The following is a 17,740-nucleotide window of genomic DNA, read 5'->3' as shown; positions in this document are numbered from 1 at the left end:
AAGTCTTCGCTACAGTACGTAGGACTGCGCCCTCTCTATATAATTAACAATCATTCCTGAAAGATCTGTATTTGGCACCAGTTTGTGTTTTACCTCAAACACTTTGGGGGAGGATTCATTTAAAATCGAATTTGGTTTTCTAACAGAAGAGGAGCTGCCATCATGAAGCCAATTAGCTGAGTTATTGGAGAAGCTTAGAAACAAAACAAAAACGAAGTCCTTATCTAAACCAACACATTACAGAGCTCCAAAACAGAGGTCAAACATTGAAAGGCTGATATAGGCTCAAGTGGTTTATAAAACCTATAAAAAAAGACTACACCAGCAAATATGCCCTTCAGTCCGCACAGTTTAGAAATGAATGCAGGGAGCAACACTCGCTAGCTGGAAATCTCGCCATGGGAGAACCACACGTATACCAACAGGAGTACCCAAATCAAACGTTAAAAGGCTCCAATTCCCAATCCGTAAGAGGAGACAAACGCGTCAGAAGATTGCATCAAATCCAAGGAATCGTAATTGGTTGGGCAGGTCCAACTCCCCCCACCAACCACCACGTCTCTCACACATCTAGGCTCACACGTACACGGCTCAACCCCATTCCAATTCCTCATGGAATAAAAGGATCCCAGGCTCTATAGAGTCTTTCCCTATCATGCAAGAAATATGTCTGGCTGTGCTCTAATTACCATCATGTATCACTTCAGCCACAGAGTACCAGGCAGATTAAGTAGAAATGCACAGTTTTTAGCTCATCATCTCTGCACAAGTGTTGGAGAGGCTCAGTTCCTGGACAGGTCTGGGTGGGCACGCAGACAAGTCTCTTCATGCAGATTCGCTGGCTTCCACTGGTTTGATCATGTGGTCCGGCTTGTTGCCAGCAGCATAGTGATCCCACATCTGCAGATAGAGCCGCTCCAGGTCCATCGTGTACTGCTTGGTGTTGAACAAAGGACTGGATATTCTCTGCTTCCACACTTTGCCACGTATTTTTTTCAGGCTGCAAAAAAGTTGAAGCCAATCAGGAACGCTTCCCAACTTTACGTACTGTTTGCTTTTAAAACGTGCTCCAGCAGACCCAGAATTGCCAGAACAAAAACAGCAACTCCCACACCAAGCTCACGTGGCTGCTTCACCCCCTCACCCTTTCTGATACAGACCAGCATTATCTCTTCACACCAGCTGTGACATTAAGTTGTCACACGAACTGTACTGCACTAACTTACTGCACTGTTTTAACTTACAGTAAACGACAAACTGTCTCATCTTCAGCCTAAAAGAACAAGAAGTGAAATACGGTGCACTTTTTAATCAAACAGTCTGCACTTGAGCAATCTCTTCAGCACTGCAGCATTGTTACTGGAGCACTGTTACATTTACTGTAAAAACAGAAGCAGAGTTAACTGCCAGACTCTAAGACACCTCAGGATGAGAACTGTCTTACTTTCAACATTAAACTACGTGCAAGGTTACTGATAAAACCCAGCACTGTGTCCCAAAACAGGGCTTTCTATTCCTGGTGCCACACAGTACAAGGTTACTTACTATTCCAGATCAGTCCCCAGTTTCACAGCAATGTCCTCATACTCCTGCCTACTTTTTGCAATAAGCTCAAGACAACCAAGGCAAGTAAGCTGGGAGGCAGCGACTCGTGATGCGAGTGTTTCACCTACAGAAACAAGCAAAGTCAGGTAACTGGAGTCATCAAGTAACACGCTACAGAGTGCGAAGCTGCCTTCCTGCTGCTTCTACAAAAGCAATTGAGGAAGTCTGCCAAGGCTGCTCATTATGGTTACAATAAGGACATCGAATTCACCCGCTCCATCCAGGTTTCCCACCGCATTACCTGGCATAGTGACCATAGGAGTCCCAGCCCAGAGCACATCCATGCCCGTTGTGTGCCCGTTGCAGAGCGGAGTGTCCAGACAGACATCAGCCAGCTGCCCTCTCCTCACGTGTTCTTCCTTAGGGGCAACGGGAGAAAAGATAATTCTGTTCTGGGAAAGACCCAAGTTTTGGGCATACTGCTGAATATTGGGTTCTCCTACAGCTGGGAAGCGCAGCAGCCACAGCACGCTGTTTGGAACTCTTTTTAGGATCTGTGGCAAAAATCAAGAAGGAAATACAGACAGTTATTACGTAGTCAGAAACCTTTTCTTTTCTGCATATACACTTCAGAATAAATGAATACTACTGCGTCCCGGGGGTTTGATCTCAGCTCCCAGATCCACAGATACTCACATTAGCCCACATCTGCAGCGTGGAAGGGTCAATCTTGTACAGCTGATTGAAGTTGCAGTACACAACAGCATCCTCTGGTAAGCCATACTGGGAACGGGTGGTAACGATGATGGTCCGTGGAACTTCTTCTCCAGTTGCTGCTTTGTTGTTAATCTAAAGAGGAAAAAATACATGTATCAAAACTATTGGAATGCTGAAATTGAAGGAAACGTGCTTATGCCTAATGGAACGTTCCTGACACACACACTGCAACACGTGCTGGCATCAGAGCTTACTGAAAGCTTATCTTTCACCTCTTATACAAAGACTAAATTGTCTACTTACCCAGAACAAGAATTGAAGTGGTGTGTGCACATGCTCGTGGATACCACGATGTCACAACCACCAAGGAACAAAACACTGGGCATTTTCATGCCCTGGCTACGTCTCCCTGCAATTCCAAGTCATCAGAAAGAAGTGGCACATAAGGAGTGCTCCCCTCCTTAAGGTCACCTCACTGCATTGAAACTAAAAATGAGAGCAAGACTTCAAGGAAGAAGAAAACAGCGTTTAGAGAACAAAGGGATTTTTCTGGTTGTTCATTTTGGGGTTGGGGTGGATGGGTTTCTTTTTGTTTTTCAGTATTTCTAGCCTTGAGGATTAGTAAAATGGAAATATAATTTAAAGTCAGGATTACAGATTTCTGTAGTCTATTTTTCGTTTGTTTTTAAGCAACAGGCAACGGTGAGAAGAAAACATCCTTACAGATATGGCAAAACAGGTACTTACAGCCTCTTTTTGTTTTAAATCTAATGTTTTACGGATGTATATATTTAAAGTTTAGCTCACTGCCACTGCTGCCAGCCAAAATAAATGTACTGTTGACAAACTTGACACTCATGGGCATGACTCACTGTCACTGACTCTGTTAGAACATGGAGCCAGTATGTTGAAACTGTAAAGACATGGAGATAAACAAGATAATTTAGTTCAGAAGAAATAGGTAAGAGTGCTACTGAGCCAAAACACTGTGAAAACCTCAACCACAATGCACATTCCTAGTCACCAATGCCCCACATTAGAACACATACAAAGAAGGGTTACCTTACTGTGATCAATTAGAGAAATTGCATTTTAAAAGGGCACAGATACAGCTTAGATTGGTTCTCTTGGTGGTGGAGTGATTAAGACAAGAGACTCTGCTATTTCAGGGCACAGCATTTCCAGGAAAGAAAAAGCAAGCTAATAAACTCACTGATCAAACTAAGACAAAGCCTGTTAGAGCTTACAGGAAAGTCTAAGTTGTGCACAAAAGAATTCATAAAAAGAAACCAAAGCATGGATAAAGAGGTAACAGTAAAAGGTCTCCAATGAAGAACAACAGTTTCTTAGAAACTCACAGGGAATTTCCACAAAATTCATATCACAAATTGAGACTTCATATTAAGGGCCAGTGTTATTTTTCAATTCTCCTCAATAACAGATGGACTTTCCCCCCAGGTCCACTTTGACTTGGCTCTGATGAGCCAGGATGGACTGAAAATGCACTTTTACCATGCAGACACACAAGGACTCACAGCTCAGCTGTATGCACATACAGAACAGTGTTCTAGGGCTGTATGCACATACAGAACAATGTTCTAGAGCTGTATGCACATACAGAACAGTGCTCTAGGAAGCCTACAGCTCACTCCTCCCTGTACCTGAAGACTAAACTGGAGAACATTCAGGAGTCAAAAGAAGCCATGTCAAAATCAAAATAAGGCATTTTTTTTAAGAAGGAAGAACTGCTCTACAAGGTAAAAAAAATATATTCAACAAAAACAGTAGTCGTCACTATTACCTAAATCCCATGAACTGAAAGCACTGAGAAGTGATGGAACAGAGAACAGTTCAGAAAGATACAACTGACAGTCTTTTCTATGCAGCAAAATTCAATTACTTTGGACTTTAGATACCATTTGATACAACCCCTCTACCTTTGGGGATAAATCATCTTCCACAACATCTGTGGCTTACAGCACATCTGGAGTTTCCCTCAGTATGAGAACTAAACAAATCAACATGACAGAAGAGAGGCATTTGCTTGGAGGTTCTCATTTCTTGTTATGTTAAAACACACAGACACACAGCAAAGCCCAAGAGAAGTGTCCTGAAGTGCCTCACCTGAGTAGTTGCTAGTCCATTACTAATGTTGAAGCCATTGATGGTTATCTGAATCTGTCCACGATTAATCATCTCAATCACAGCTTCTGCAATTGTGTTCATAGGAATGACTGGCATACTGAGGGCAGCGTTGCTGTCTGCACTGTCTCCACTATCAGGACACTTCATCTGTGTGAGAAATCCCACAGAGTCAGAGAAAGCAACAGCTCAGGTGCTTAGGACAGAACACACAAAAGGGGCAGCGCTCACCTTAACAATCTTGACGTCAGGGAGGCTGTCCAAGAAAGCCTTCAAGTCGATGCCATTCAGAACAATTCTGTTATCATAAATATGCCCATTGGATTTGAAATCAATGACTGCTTTTTTCTGGGAAAAAAAAGAGAAGCACACCACAGCTGTTTACAAGACCCCTCACCAAGTACACCCTAAGATGTGAACACAGAAAAGCTAACACCACCTACTTCTCCTGCCCTCTGTCTACATACCTTCAGATGGGGGAACATGTTGGCGTGGTCTCCAATAAAGAAAGTGTTTGGCATGTAAGCTAATTTCTCTGAATACTGCTCAGCCACCTCAACTGGAGATGTTTCTTTATCTGTGATGATGTAATCCATGAACAGTGCCCCACTGGTTCCAGGATAGCCTAACCACATTGCCTACGAGACAAAGAGGGAAGGTTCCAGTCCCAGGCAGACTGTCAAATGATGCCAATCAGAAATCAATGCACATAAGCTCAATTTTCCACCTTCAGATTCAAGATCTTTGTTGCGCTTCATCAACTTCAAAGCAGTCATTAACTCCAAACTTTCACCGAGACAGTGAACAGCCAGAAAATATTCTAAAATCGATCCTCCAAGCAAAGGACTTCTAACCCAACTGTGCACAGCTTTAATCAGAGCATTGAGCACCGGGGATTTCAGCTTTCCTTAGCTGAGACAAGAGACTCCTTGACCTCAGAAGGGGATTATCTGGAGAGAAAGAGCCCTTCAACTCGGGTACCTGAATAGGTGCTGGTCTCAGAGCAAACAGCTCATTCCGGGCTCCCTTGGTGTAGCCATTCATGTTAATCAGAATGTTTATCCCATCCTGATGGATGCGGTCTGCAGCTTTCCCATTACATGGGATCTGAAGAAGAATCAAATCGATTTATGCTTTCAATAACAACTGCAGTTAGTCATCAGCTTTCCAACAGATAGATAAAGCAACCTGTTTTTCCTTTAAAAGAGAGAGAGCAGTTAAATGCATCAACAAATATGGGAACTGCTGCCCTGTAACTGTTGCAGAGGTAGAAAGAACAACACTCCACGAGCCTAACTGCAGGATCTTACTTGAGAAGAATGTTGTTCTCAAGTCTCAGCTTTGCCAAACTGATCTTAAAGAAGTTCTGCTCACACAAACTCAGCATTTTCACTTATGAGAGCAGATCCTCAAACACAGAAGTTTTAGCTACCATCTAATTCTGGGACTGTCTGGGCACCAATCCAGTTCTATCATCCATATCTACTATTCCACATACACACATCCCATGTTGATTCAGATTCTTGTCAGTTATCTGAGATGGAGTAACAACTCCTGTGTACACAGAAAATCCTTACCACACTGTTCAAACAAACTTTAAAAAGAAAACCAAAACCACATCAAATAACTGGAAACAAGCTTTTGATAGAGGGTGGGAAACCCCTCCACCAAATCAAATCCCTTTTCTGCTTCCTTGGGATAAAATGACCTCAAGCAAGCTTTTTTGCTTTTGCAAGACATTTGCAGCTGTGGGATCCTGGCTTTTCCACGGCACTTAGAGACACCAATTATCTTCAGATCAAATGAAACAGCTATTAAATATTTTTTAATGCAACTTTTTAACAATCACCAAGGTCACACAACAGCCACGGTACCCCACGTTTATTAGACATAGCATCAATATATCCATAAGCCCTCAAATTCTAAAACCAGCATCAGCCTCATTCCATAAATGACTGCAGCAAAAATCTTCACCTGCTCATCTGCCTTACATTTTGATTTGCTGCATCTCTCTATCAAAAAGCTCACCTGAGATAAGTCAACAAAGTGATTTGCTTCTGCCATCACTTTCACACGGAAGTTTGTACCATCATCAGGACTCAGGGCATAGCAGAATACCTACAGCAGGAGGCACCAGAAATTGAGCATCTGCAACAATTTCTAACTGCTATCAAACTCTTGTTACAAAGTCATAATGCAACGAAATGTTTTTGCTATAAACATTTGGTATTTTAATCCTAAATTCCTGAAGTAAGATTGCATTTAATTTCAGCCCAGCTCTACTGCATTTGTTTGTGTGGCAGTTACCACTGAGAACAACAGGCAGTGGGCATTGAGCACATCAGCATCAGGCCCCAGGCCTACCTAGTTCAGGCATAACACCCCGCATTTTGCACAGACTAAAACACAGCTTTCGAGGTCAAGTGAACATAACAAATTAATTTCCATTAAGTGTTTAATTTTCTAAGAACACCTTCTACAAGATACTATTTTAAAGCTTCAGCACACTGATATTTTTACCTCAAATTTGTCTGGGTTATGCATGCCGGGGATGGACTGCATTAGGTGTGATGTTGGATGGTTTCCAAAATCAGAGCTCACATAACCGATGCGAAGTCGACCTTCACTGGCCTTCAAATCCTTTGGATGCTCGTACGGCGGCTTGTGAAGAACATTAATCTGCCAAGACAGCACACAAGCGTTCATAAACCAGGAACCAAACCCAAACTCTAAGCACAGACAAAAAAAGAATCAAGTTCTTAGAATCAGCCTTCTCCAATATCTGAGCAAGCAGGCTGTGGGCATCAGTTTCAGAGCTGCATCTCCTTGGGTCAGTGGCTAGGAAGCCTTACAAAGGCCAATGCGAGGCACTGGATTTTTTGTGAGAACAGGCAGATGTACTTCACAACAGACCTTCACAAAGCCTCTTACCTTGTCCAAACACAGATTTCCATGTCTCTCAGCAATAGCCTTCCTAAAGCTGTGAGAAAGGGGATACAGCATGCTGTGATGAGGGTGGACAGAAGGCAGTCTGTTCTTCTCCAGCTGATCAGCCACAATGCTAACCAGCTTCTTCATCCTTTCGTCATAGTCTGTCCAGTCACAGACAATCTAGAAAAAAGGTAAGAACAAAATATAAAACACAGATCAGATGAAGCTTGTTGTCCTAAGATTTATCAAGAAGCTGAGACCAAAGCCCTTCCAAAAATGAAAGCCAAACTTTCAGTAATCACTGCTGATGACCATATAATCTTCTCATTTAAGACTTATTTACTCTTTTGCTTTGCTTACAGTGTTTGGTTAAGGTGATCAAGCTTCGCATTTAGATAGAGAGGAATCTTAAGGCTACAACCAACACCTTCCCCTCTCACCTGCAGACAGTGAGCCAAGTTGCAGTAGGCATCAGGGAAATCAGGCTTCAGTTTCAGAGCGGTGCGGTAGGAAGCAATGGCTTCTGGTATATTCCCTGAATCCTGGGAAGACAAAGGAATGAGTCAGTAGATAAAAACACATTCAGGCTAAAGTACCCACAGCACTCCAACACATTCCAAGCATTCACACACTGCTCTACCTTGTGAATAGATGCCAGGTTGCTGTGGGCATCAGCAAAAGCTGGGTTAATCTGAATGGCACGGGTGTAGCACTGTAGAGCTCCCTGAACGTCCTGCATTTCCTTCAAAGTATTTCCCATGTTCGAGTAAGCATCTGCAAACGTGGGGCTGATTCTGAGAAGGAAGATAACGTGTTATGAACAATCAAAGCTTCTCCTTCCTGCCAGGAGAGGCTGGGGCTATCACAAACAGCATCCATTTACCTAATTGCCTCTTTGTAATGCATCAGAGCTTCCTGTAACTTTCCTTGCTGCTGGAGAACGCTTGCTAAATTTGAATGTGCAGCAGCAAACTCTGGAAACACCTGGGGAAGAAAAAACAATTGCCACCTGTCTACCAAATCCCCAAAGGACACCACAACAGAACTAATTTTGTGCATTTCTTCCTCTTATTTTTTTATGACTCAGGTCTGAGCAGACTTCCTTCTGCTCCCGGTAAGGGATGGAAGCAAACAACCCCATGTCATACAATACTCCCAGCTTTATTTCTCTACCTTTTCCCCCACACAGCACAACCAGCCTCACCTCCAGAGCCTTCCGATAGAGGCGGACAGCTTCCTCAATGTTCCCCTGCTCCCGTTTGATGTTCGCCAGATTGTTGAGAGAATCTGCATGAGTGGGACAAAGTCGAAGAGCTGTATTGTAACATTCTTCTGCTTCAGCCACCTACAACAATAACAAAAAGGAAGGGACAGTAAGGGTAATGTTTACACTGTAACATTCCTTCTAACAGCACTGTTTGAGGTGTTGCACAAATCACTCTGATGGGTTTGAAGTGATTATTTCCCGGATTATTCTCCAGGAACATAACAAACAGAACACGTCACCTTCATAAAAATCCATTACAATTGCTGTCCAAAACACCAGCAATACTTATTTTAACATTTTTAAGAAGGTAGAAAAAAAAAAAGAAAGCACTCCTTACACTGCCCTTCTCCTTCAAGGCGTTGGCCAAGTTGCAATAGGCATCAGGGAAGTGAGGCTGTAGTTCAATAGCCCTCCTATAGGTGTCTATTGCTAGGTCTATCAGGCCTTGCTCGTAATACACACAAGCAAGGTTGCCGTGTACAACTGCATGGTTTGGACTCAAGCTCAAGGCTCGAAGATAAGCTGCTACAGCTCTGTAACAAAGAAAAAAGAATGTAAACAATCACCCACAGAGTGGCAATTCTATTTACCTCGGCTATGAAAGTGTACATAAAACATTCAAGGGATACATATTAACACACACACCTGTTCCCAGATGCTACTGGAAACACAAAAGCACTGCCCGAATTAAAAACCCCATCCAGGAATCAATTATTGCTCGTGCCATTTTACAGCTATGCTGAAGAGACGTGCAGGTCCTTCTGTTCAGAACCATTAAGTACAGGCTGTATTCCCAGCACATCTGTGCCAGCCCAAGGCTCGCTTCATTTGCAGAAATGCCCTTCTTTGGCCCACTTTACTTGTGGGTAAAGCAACAATCAATGAGTGTACAGTGCAGACAGTCAAAAGAATTGATTTCTTCTCCATGAGCCTTTATAAAACTCAGAGCTACAGAGAACAGCCACCATTACTGTACTCCAATCAGATGCACTGCACACACAACAAAGTGGATTTTCTTTCAGAAACTAAACCTACAGACCAGGATCCATTTCCTATCTACCTCACCTACACCCTCAGTACTAAAATGTTAAAAACAAGAGTCAAGGGCAGGAAGGTCACAACGGAATGCATTTAACAGGGGCTTTGTCTGCGTGGGGTTTTTCAGTTGTGCTTACCTGTCAAATATTCTTGCCTCCTTCAGGACATTTCCTAGATTGATGTATGCATCCAAAAAGTTTGGGTCAAGCGTTACAGCCTGAAATTGTATGTACAGTTTTGAGCATTAGCACAAAAGCTTTATCTGTGATATCTCAAGTTCAGTGTTGTTTTGGTCGTTTTTATTTTCAATGTACACAGATCAATTATATACACAAATTTATTTGTTTTTAAGCCTGGTAAAGCTGGTCTGTATGACTTTATCTACTGGAAAGAAAGGAAAACTTCAGTGATATAAATCAGTCATAAACACCAAGGTTACTTCGTATGGAAGGGACAAAATGCACCGCCTTCAAATTACTTCCTCATCAAAGTCATGCCCTAATCATCTTCAACAAAAACTTCAAATGAATTTTCTCATCTTTGTTACGTGCACGAAACCCTCAGGGCAACTCCAACAGCCCTCTTTAGTGGCACACAGGCAGCCTGAAACATCCTGAAGCAAACAAGTGACTAACACAGGGTGCCAACGGGATTGTAAGTTCTACTGGTCAAAATATTTCTGTCTCCTATCAAAGTACTCTTCTATGAGCAGACAGCTGCCTGCGCATTAAAATCCATCAGCGAGGGCAAACAGGCTTAGGCTGTTACCTTTTCAAAGTGATGAATGGCGAGCCAGATTTCTCCTTGGGCATTGAAAACACAGCCAAGATTACTCCATGCCACTGCAAAGTTTGGTTGAGTCTCAATTGCTTTTAAGTAACAGGCCTTGGAACAGTTAAAGAAGAGAGATACAAGGGAAGGGGAATATTTGTAAAAAGAAAAAAATGAGAGAAAACAATTGTTAGTATGCGTTCTCTAACCAGCCAAAAGTGACCCTGCAGTATAGGCTAGCTTGCGCCAAAACTACTGCGCTGCAAACTGCTGTTGGTCCTGCGCAGGCGCAAACCAAAACCCAGGTGCAAGCCCACCATTCTTCAGTTACGCTGCTGAGTCAATAGGACTGCAGTCACCTGCTCACCACAGGAGTCGTCTTAGAAATAGGGAGTGTAAAAATGGAAAGGAAAAAAAAAAAGAGCACGCAAAAAAAAAAGACTCTGGGATGAAATGGAACGTGGAAGCTGCGGAATGTTCTGACACGAACAGAAATTGCTCTCAGGGGTAGAAAAGCTCCCGGAAAACACGCGTTGTTCAGTGTTAGCTGTCCTCGCCAGCTGAGACGACGCGTCCCACCCGCTGCCTCAAAGGCGCTCGGCCACCTGCAGCCTGGAAACCTCAAATGACAGGATTGCATCCAGGTTTAGGTCCCTGTAATGCAAGCGCGAGAAATCGCTGCGCATCCTACCCAGCACGGCGCCACGCTATCGCTGCCAACTGCTGTGCTCTATGAGTGCCCCTAGGGAGCGTGAACGGCCAGCCAGAATCATTAATCTATCAGACAGGCCCGTACAAAAACATGCGCGTTCAATTTGCTGTCTGCAATCTGAAAGCATGGCAATCCAATCGCGTGGGGGAGGCCGCAGCCTGGAGCCGGGCGGTCAGCCACAGATTAATCATCCAGCTGACCGTTCACAGGGCTCATCGCACGCCGGGCGCGTTACCGCTGCGCAGCCTTTGCGCTACTGCAGGATCACAGCGCGTCATCAGAAGAGCAGAACGCTGCAATCCAAACAAAGAAGAAAAAAGGAAAAAAAATGAACAACCGGAAGAGTTAGAAGCTTTTACTATTAACTATCTCCAATTACTTCTTTAAAAATATATATCTTTAATTTACGTTTACTTTATTTCTTTGAAAGAATTTGTGGCTACTAGTATTAAACATTCTTACATTACTTGCTCGTAATTAACTATTTTAAGCTGTTTCTGAAGCCACAAGACAGAAGATTCAGGCATGGAGGCAAATGGTTTTGCTGTGGCAGTTACAAACCCGTTACCATATTTCTCATCATGTGACTTTTCGGTGCGTTCCTTGCTGGAAGAGGAGGAGGAGGTGTGTGTCTGCCCTAGATCCAGGCCTCGAGCTCCCTTCAGCGAGGCACCTTACGCATGGAATAGGAGGTTTCACCCACCTGAAACCTTCTAAATACAATATCAGTGGTGAAAAACCAAAAACAAGAGAGAAAATAAAACAAGATCATTAGTAAAAGTTCAACAAAGCAATTGCAATTTTTTTGGATATGTCTTAACACATGGGAATGAGGACAATCTGTCTGTAACAAGGGAGACATGCAGAAGGGAGAGGGTTAATCAGGGCAATTGCATACAGCAGGGACTTTTTTTTTTTTTTTTTGGAAGAAAGGCTCTGAAGTATCTACAAAGAAATTAAATTTTAGTTCAAACTGTAAGGAATTTGCTGGCTTGATCTTTCAAATGGACTGATAACCAAAGAAACACGTTGCAATTGACTCGAGATGGTTTTCCTCGTTTATTAAGTTCTCACAAAACGGAATAACACTTTCAAACTAGGTGTCTCCAGAGCTCTGAAACAAAGAAGTCAGCAACCTAAGGCAGGCGCAGTGTCTTGGCCTATACCAGTCACACTAAAGCTGCAGTGAAGTGCAATTCGTGTTAGCTGTCCGCTTGGTGGGCTGAGAACCAAATGTCTCCGAGACCGTTCAACGGTACCACGCATCATTTTCAACCTGGATCTGACCAAATCAATCACGCTGCCCTGGGATGGTACACACATCCAAGTTGGTACGAGAAATCCAAAGAATAATCAACTTTGAACCTAGGCTCCCATCGCCCCCTCAGGATCGCCGCCCTCCCCCATGGTGCTGCAGCCAAACAGACAGCTACGCTGTTCATACACTCCACTTTTGAGCATGCGCGTGGGGCTTGGAGTGACAGACGTGGAGGCCAGAGTGTTTCTCACTTCTCCACACTCCTCACCCCTGCAGCGCGGACGCGTAAGGTGGCTTGTAACAAGACAATTTCTTTGTGCAATCCAAGTTTTAACGTGCCAAGAATTTTCGACTCATCTCGGTGTTCAAATTCTCAGTTTAGGAAACGCAAGACTGCTAGAAGCCACCTTTCCACTACAGCAAGTTTTCTTTGATCAGTTCATTTCCAAACAAACCAGCTTTGTCCTTCCGATTTCTTTATTTGAGGGAGGGGAGGAGGGAAGGCGTGAAGAAAAGTTATTGAGGGGTGCGCAGACTGCAGCTATTGATCATTTACTAGCCTTTCTTCCACCATCGAGGGGAGGGAAAAGTTAAAAAGAATAAATATCTTTAAAAGCCAATATTACAAGGTAACATTTGGATAAGTTTCTTCTCCACTTACAAGCCACAAAGGACTTTAGAAGAGCAGCATTTTCAATAGCACCTGCATCGTACAGGGATCTCGAGCTAACCACAGGCTCTCTGCTTGGCAGCAGCAGGCAAGCCTCAGATTTGAAGGGCTGTTACTTATTTCCAGAAAAGAGCATGGTGGAGCCCCTGCCCAATACTTCAGAATGGTATCAGGTAGTCTAGTTCAGCAGGAAGGCTCGGTAACGTTCCATTTCTTGACTTAAACCAACTTTTAAACATGGACATGCCATATCTTGCCCTGCAACTACTCTGGGGCGTTTCAGTGCCTTCAGTTTGCAGCAGTTTCTCAGACTGTCTGTAGATCAACGCAGATTTGAAGACTTGGTGCAAAGTTCAAGTTTTCAAAACACTGGCGTTTACATGTATTCTACTCAACACCTACCTTGGCTTCTTCCAAGCGACCCAGGGCTTTGAGCAGGTTCCCCAGGTCACTACGAACACAGTACAAGTCCTGAAAAAGCAAAGCCACGCAGTCAGCTTCACGCCTTCACAGCTGCCCCCAAGGTCATCACAGAGGCCTCGCAATGGAAGTCCCCAGTCCCCTATAAATTCATCCCAAATTCTTCGTAAACATACTACAGGTGTGATTTTCGGTCGTTGCTTTGTATTTATTAAATAATTAGTTTATTAAATTAAACAACGTCGTTGCTTCCCGTGCTCTTTAACAGCTTTTCTCCCCGCGTATCCCCCACCAATCCACCCCTTCTGCCACAAGGCACTACTCACAGGGTTGTACTGAAGGGCAGACACGTACGCCTGCACTGCTCCTTCCATATCTCCTGCAGCTACCAGCGCAGCAGCCAGATTAATGTATCCATCAATGAAATCTGGTTTGAGGCGCAGCGCGTGCCTGTAGTGCTCGATGGCTTCCTGCAGCTGCCCACGTTCCTTGTACACGTTGCCCAGATTTGAGTAGGCTTCGGCCAGCAGTGGGTTCTGTTTAATAGCCAAAGTGCTGAAGTGAGCAGACCTGGAGAAAATCAGATAAGTTAACAAAGACAACTGATTCTGTTTGCCTGTCTACTGTTTGATGAAGCAAACACCCAGCAAACACATCTGGACTTACTGAGCTACCTCACGTGTAGCCTCTCCTTGTTTAACCACCTCCCCTGTTCCCACTGCAGGTTCTACTGAGAATGACAATCCAGCTGCAATCAGCAGGATTCAATTCTTCTCCTCAAACCTGAGCTCTACATGCATGGACAAAACATCACAAGTACTCTGTTAAGCCTCTTCAAACACGTGCATGCTTTTTTCTGTGCCACGTTTCACTTACAGTTTTTAAGAAACAGGATATAGCAGACAGATTTAGGTTTAAAATTCTGTCCTGCTCTCCTCTGTTTCATTTCTCCCCATCTGAATCATTACTACAGCTTCACTCGGAAGCCTACACAGAATAAACCCCAGTTACAAGTTATTACTTCCTTCACCAGCACAGAGATTTAAAGTTCCAGAGGCTTGACAGACACAAGCTAGGTCAAGGAGAGGCAGGCAGAAGAAACAGACAACTCTTAATTAAGCAATGCCATCTCACAGCAATCAATCAGTCAGCCTCAGAACTTTTTAATATTAATCCCACACCGCAGGTGGAACACATGAAAACTTCTGTTCACGTGTGCAAATAACTCAGGGGCATGCAAGCATACAATGGGAAAACAGCACGAGAATAACAGCATTATCTGATGCTTGCTGCAAAGCTAGCAACTCCCACTTGTATTCCTCTCATCCTAAAAGAATTCAAGAAACAAGAGCATTATTTTGGGCCAGTCATCACTGCCACCACGAAGTCAGCACGTGCATTCAGTGCTAAAGCCAAGGTTAGATAAGCACTTTTCCTGACTGTGCTCGGTACCACGAGGAGCACAAAACAAGCTCGAACGCAGCATCTCAATCCTACCTGTCCAATCTGCGACACTGGAAGTGAATAGACGATAGCAATAAAAGCACACCAGTATTATCAGGCTCTTGTCTCCAAAGCTGCATGCAGTGTCTCTCTGCTGCTTCAAAGTCTCCTGCCTGATACTCACGATGAGCCAACTCCGCTAACCCTTGGAAGGAAAGCATACGTTTCGTTGGTTCTGGAGAATCACCAAAACATTTAGGGGGGGGGAAAACAAAAAGTTAGAGAATGGAAACGAAACCAAAGAAACCAAACAGAAACAAAATGAATGCAAAAAAAAAAAAAACAACAAACCAAACCAAACCGTTTCAAACTAAAGGATGAAAACATTTGAAATTACACAAAACAATACAGCAGGTGGAGGTTTGTGCATCTTCAGGCCCCAGCTGCTGCTGCTGCGGGATTTCATCAGTTAACATTTGGAAACAAAAGCCACTGCAGTTACACAACTTCAAATGTTTTCCAAGTTAATAGAAAATAGTTAAGATAATCCTACTGTAAAGCGTTACTTGGGCTCACAGCAGCAGCAGAGCCAGACAGAACAATGAGTTTCCTTACCCCTCCCCCCAGGCCGGGAATGTAACACTTCCTAGCACTGAAAAGCTCTAAAAACCTCACGGGGAAACGCAGGACCACAGACACAGACTTCAAAGGACTCGAAGCAAAGGAAGTTCTGCTGTGTCGGTAGATTCGTATCTTGTGAAAGCCCTTAAAGAAAAAGGCTTAATGCACAGCATTCCTTTAAACCTCCACTCTGCCTGTGTTATCTGCCACGCATAACAATTCCTCCATTGGAAAAGCGGTTGAATGCTATCTGACCAGAGAGCACCGAGCTCCCGGGGCTGGGCTGACACGAGAGGCTCACAAACTACTTCCATCAACATCCAACGCCAGGCTGAGACAAAACAACCTATGTGAGAAGCTCAGTCGTTGTCTTACAGTTTTGCATTAGAACAGACAGAGCAGCTTAGGAAAAATTCACAACTGCTCATGCTAGAAAGAAGCCCTTCAGGCTGTGTCTTTACATCACTCGGTCCTGCTGTTAAAAGCTCTGAGTACTGCAAGCACCTCTTATTTTTCCTTCTGAAACCCAGGACAGGAAGGGCAGCATTCCCAGCGCTCTGCGAGCACCGAATCCCATCCGTTCAGCACTTCCTATCTGGTCCTATGGAGTTCTACATTTCTAATATAACGAACCACAGAATGGTTCGGGTTGGAAGGGACCTTTAAGATCACATAGCTCCATCCTCAGTGCTATAGCAGGGACACCTCCCTCTAGCCCAGGTTGCTCACAGCTCCATCCATCCAACCTGGCCTTCAGTGCTGCCATGCAGGGGGCACCCACAGCCTCGCTAGGCAACCTATGCCAGTGTCTCTCCATCCTCACGGTAAGAATTCCTTCCTGCTATCTATCTCCTCTTCCAACTGAAGCCTCCATGGGGCTGGCAGCAGGGCAGGCCGGGGAACAGTGCTGAGCAGGAGGCTGAAGGTGGTGACCTTGGGGCTCCCACGGCACTGCATTCCGGCCCTGCATCACAGAATGGCCCGGGCTGGAAGGGACTTCAAGGATCAGAAGCTCCAACCCCCTGCCACATGCAGGGCCACCAACCTCCACATTTCACACCAGCCCAGGCTGCCCAGGGCCCCATCCAACCTGCCCCTCCATGAACAGGGCATCCACAGCCTCTCTGGGCAGCTGTTCCAGCATCTCACCACTCTCATAGCAAAGAACTTCCCCCCTGACATTCAACCTCAATCTCTCTCAACTTCAAACCATTTCCCCTTGTCCTGCTGTCATCTCCCCTTTCCAAGAGTTGACTCCCCTCCTGTCTGCAGGCTCCCTTTAGGCACTGCAGGCTGCACTGAGGTCACCCCGCAGCTTTCTTTTCTCCATGCTGAACAAGCCCAGCTCTCTCAGCCCGTCTTCGCAGTGGAGGTGCTGCAGCCCCCCGATCATCTCTGTGGCTCCTCTGGACCCTCTCCAACAGCTCCCTGTCGTTCCTGTACTGGGGGTTCCAGACCTGGACGCAGTGCTGCAGATGGGGCCTCACAAGAGCAGAGCAGAGGAGAAATGCTCTCCCTACTCAGGGCATCCCGGCCTGCATCCCGGCCGCCCTATCGCCCTCCCACCTTCCCTTCACGCTCCGTTCCGCCCCCTCCCTTCCCCCCCGGCACCGCCGTTTATTTCGGGCCCGCTCTCCGCCCTGCCTCCCACCGCCGCCGGATCGATCGATCTATCGATGGATCAATAAACACAACGCCCCGCACACACGGCCCGGCCCGGCCCCACGCGGCCGCTTCTGGAAAGTTCGGCCAGGAGCGGCGCCCGCGGAGCGCTGCGCCTGAGGGGAGACGGCGGTACCTGTGCTGTCGGCCACGTTCCCCACGGAGGTCGCCATCGGGGCGCTGGGCCGAGGCGGCGGAGAAGGACCGAGCTGCCCGCGTTCCCGTCGCGCTGAGGCGGCGGCGGCTCCCGAAATGGCGCTGGCGGAGGCGGCGGAGAGCCGAATGGCTGCGGCCGGACCTAGCTCCCCGCGACAAATAGTCCGGGCGGAGCCAGCCGGCGGGGCGCCGCGCGGCGGAGGGATACGGCGGAACTACATCCGTCTCCTTCCGCAGAGCGCCCCCCCTCCCCTCTCTCTCTCACACACACACACACACACAACAGGCGCCGCAGCGGCAGCGTTGTCAGCTGTGGGATCGCTCCGCGCGGAGCCATTGCGACAAACGCGGTCGCACTGCGCATGCGCCGCTGGTCGCCTCCGCGGC

At 45.6% G+C, this 17,740-nt stretch overlaps 1 protein-coding gene across 2 annotated transcripts; it reads right to left on the bottom strand.

The window, feature by feature from the left end:
- Positions 1-825: 825 nt before the first annotated feature.
- OGT (O-linked N-acetylglucosamine (GlcNAc) transferase) lies at positions 826-17,370 on the bottom strand (the record flags this gene model as incomplete). 2 transcript variants are annotated; one of them, XM_079541775.1, is made up of 22 exons in its annotated part: positions 826-1,000; positions 1,546-1,669; positions 1,847-2,099; positions 2,242-2,394; positions 4,387-4,554; positions 4,636-4,752; positions 4,872-5,042; positions 5,386-5,511; positions 6,433-6,522; positions 6,925-7,083; positions 7,336-7,515; positions 7,776-7,877; positions 7,976-8,129; positions 8,219-8,319; positions 8,540-8,680; positions 8,940-9,135; positions 9,778-9,857; positions 10,409-10,525; positions 13,454-13,522; positions 13,798-14,041; positions 14,969-15,149; positions 17,334-17,370. In XM_079541775.1, 22 exons carry the CDS (start codon positions 17,368-17,370, stop codon positions 826-828), a joined length of 3,138 nt encoding a protein of 1,045 aa, XP_079397901.1. The 2 variants fall into 2 exon arrangements, with proteins under 2 accessions (XP_079397901.1, XP_079397902.1); XM_079541776.1 differs by having other exon boundaries at positions 14,969-15,119.
- Between the last annotated feature and the right edge of the window lie 370 nt (positions 17,371-17,740).

This window comes from Tetrao urogallus (assembly GCF_951394365.1).
Source record: "Tetrao urogallus genome assembly, chromosome: 13".
NCBI classification, from domain to species: domain Eukaryota; kingdom Metazoa; phylum Chordata; class Aves; order Galliformes; family Phasianidae; genus Tetrao; species Tetrao urogallus.
This window is presented reverse-complemented; position numbering and strand designations above follow the sequence as displayed.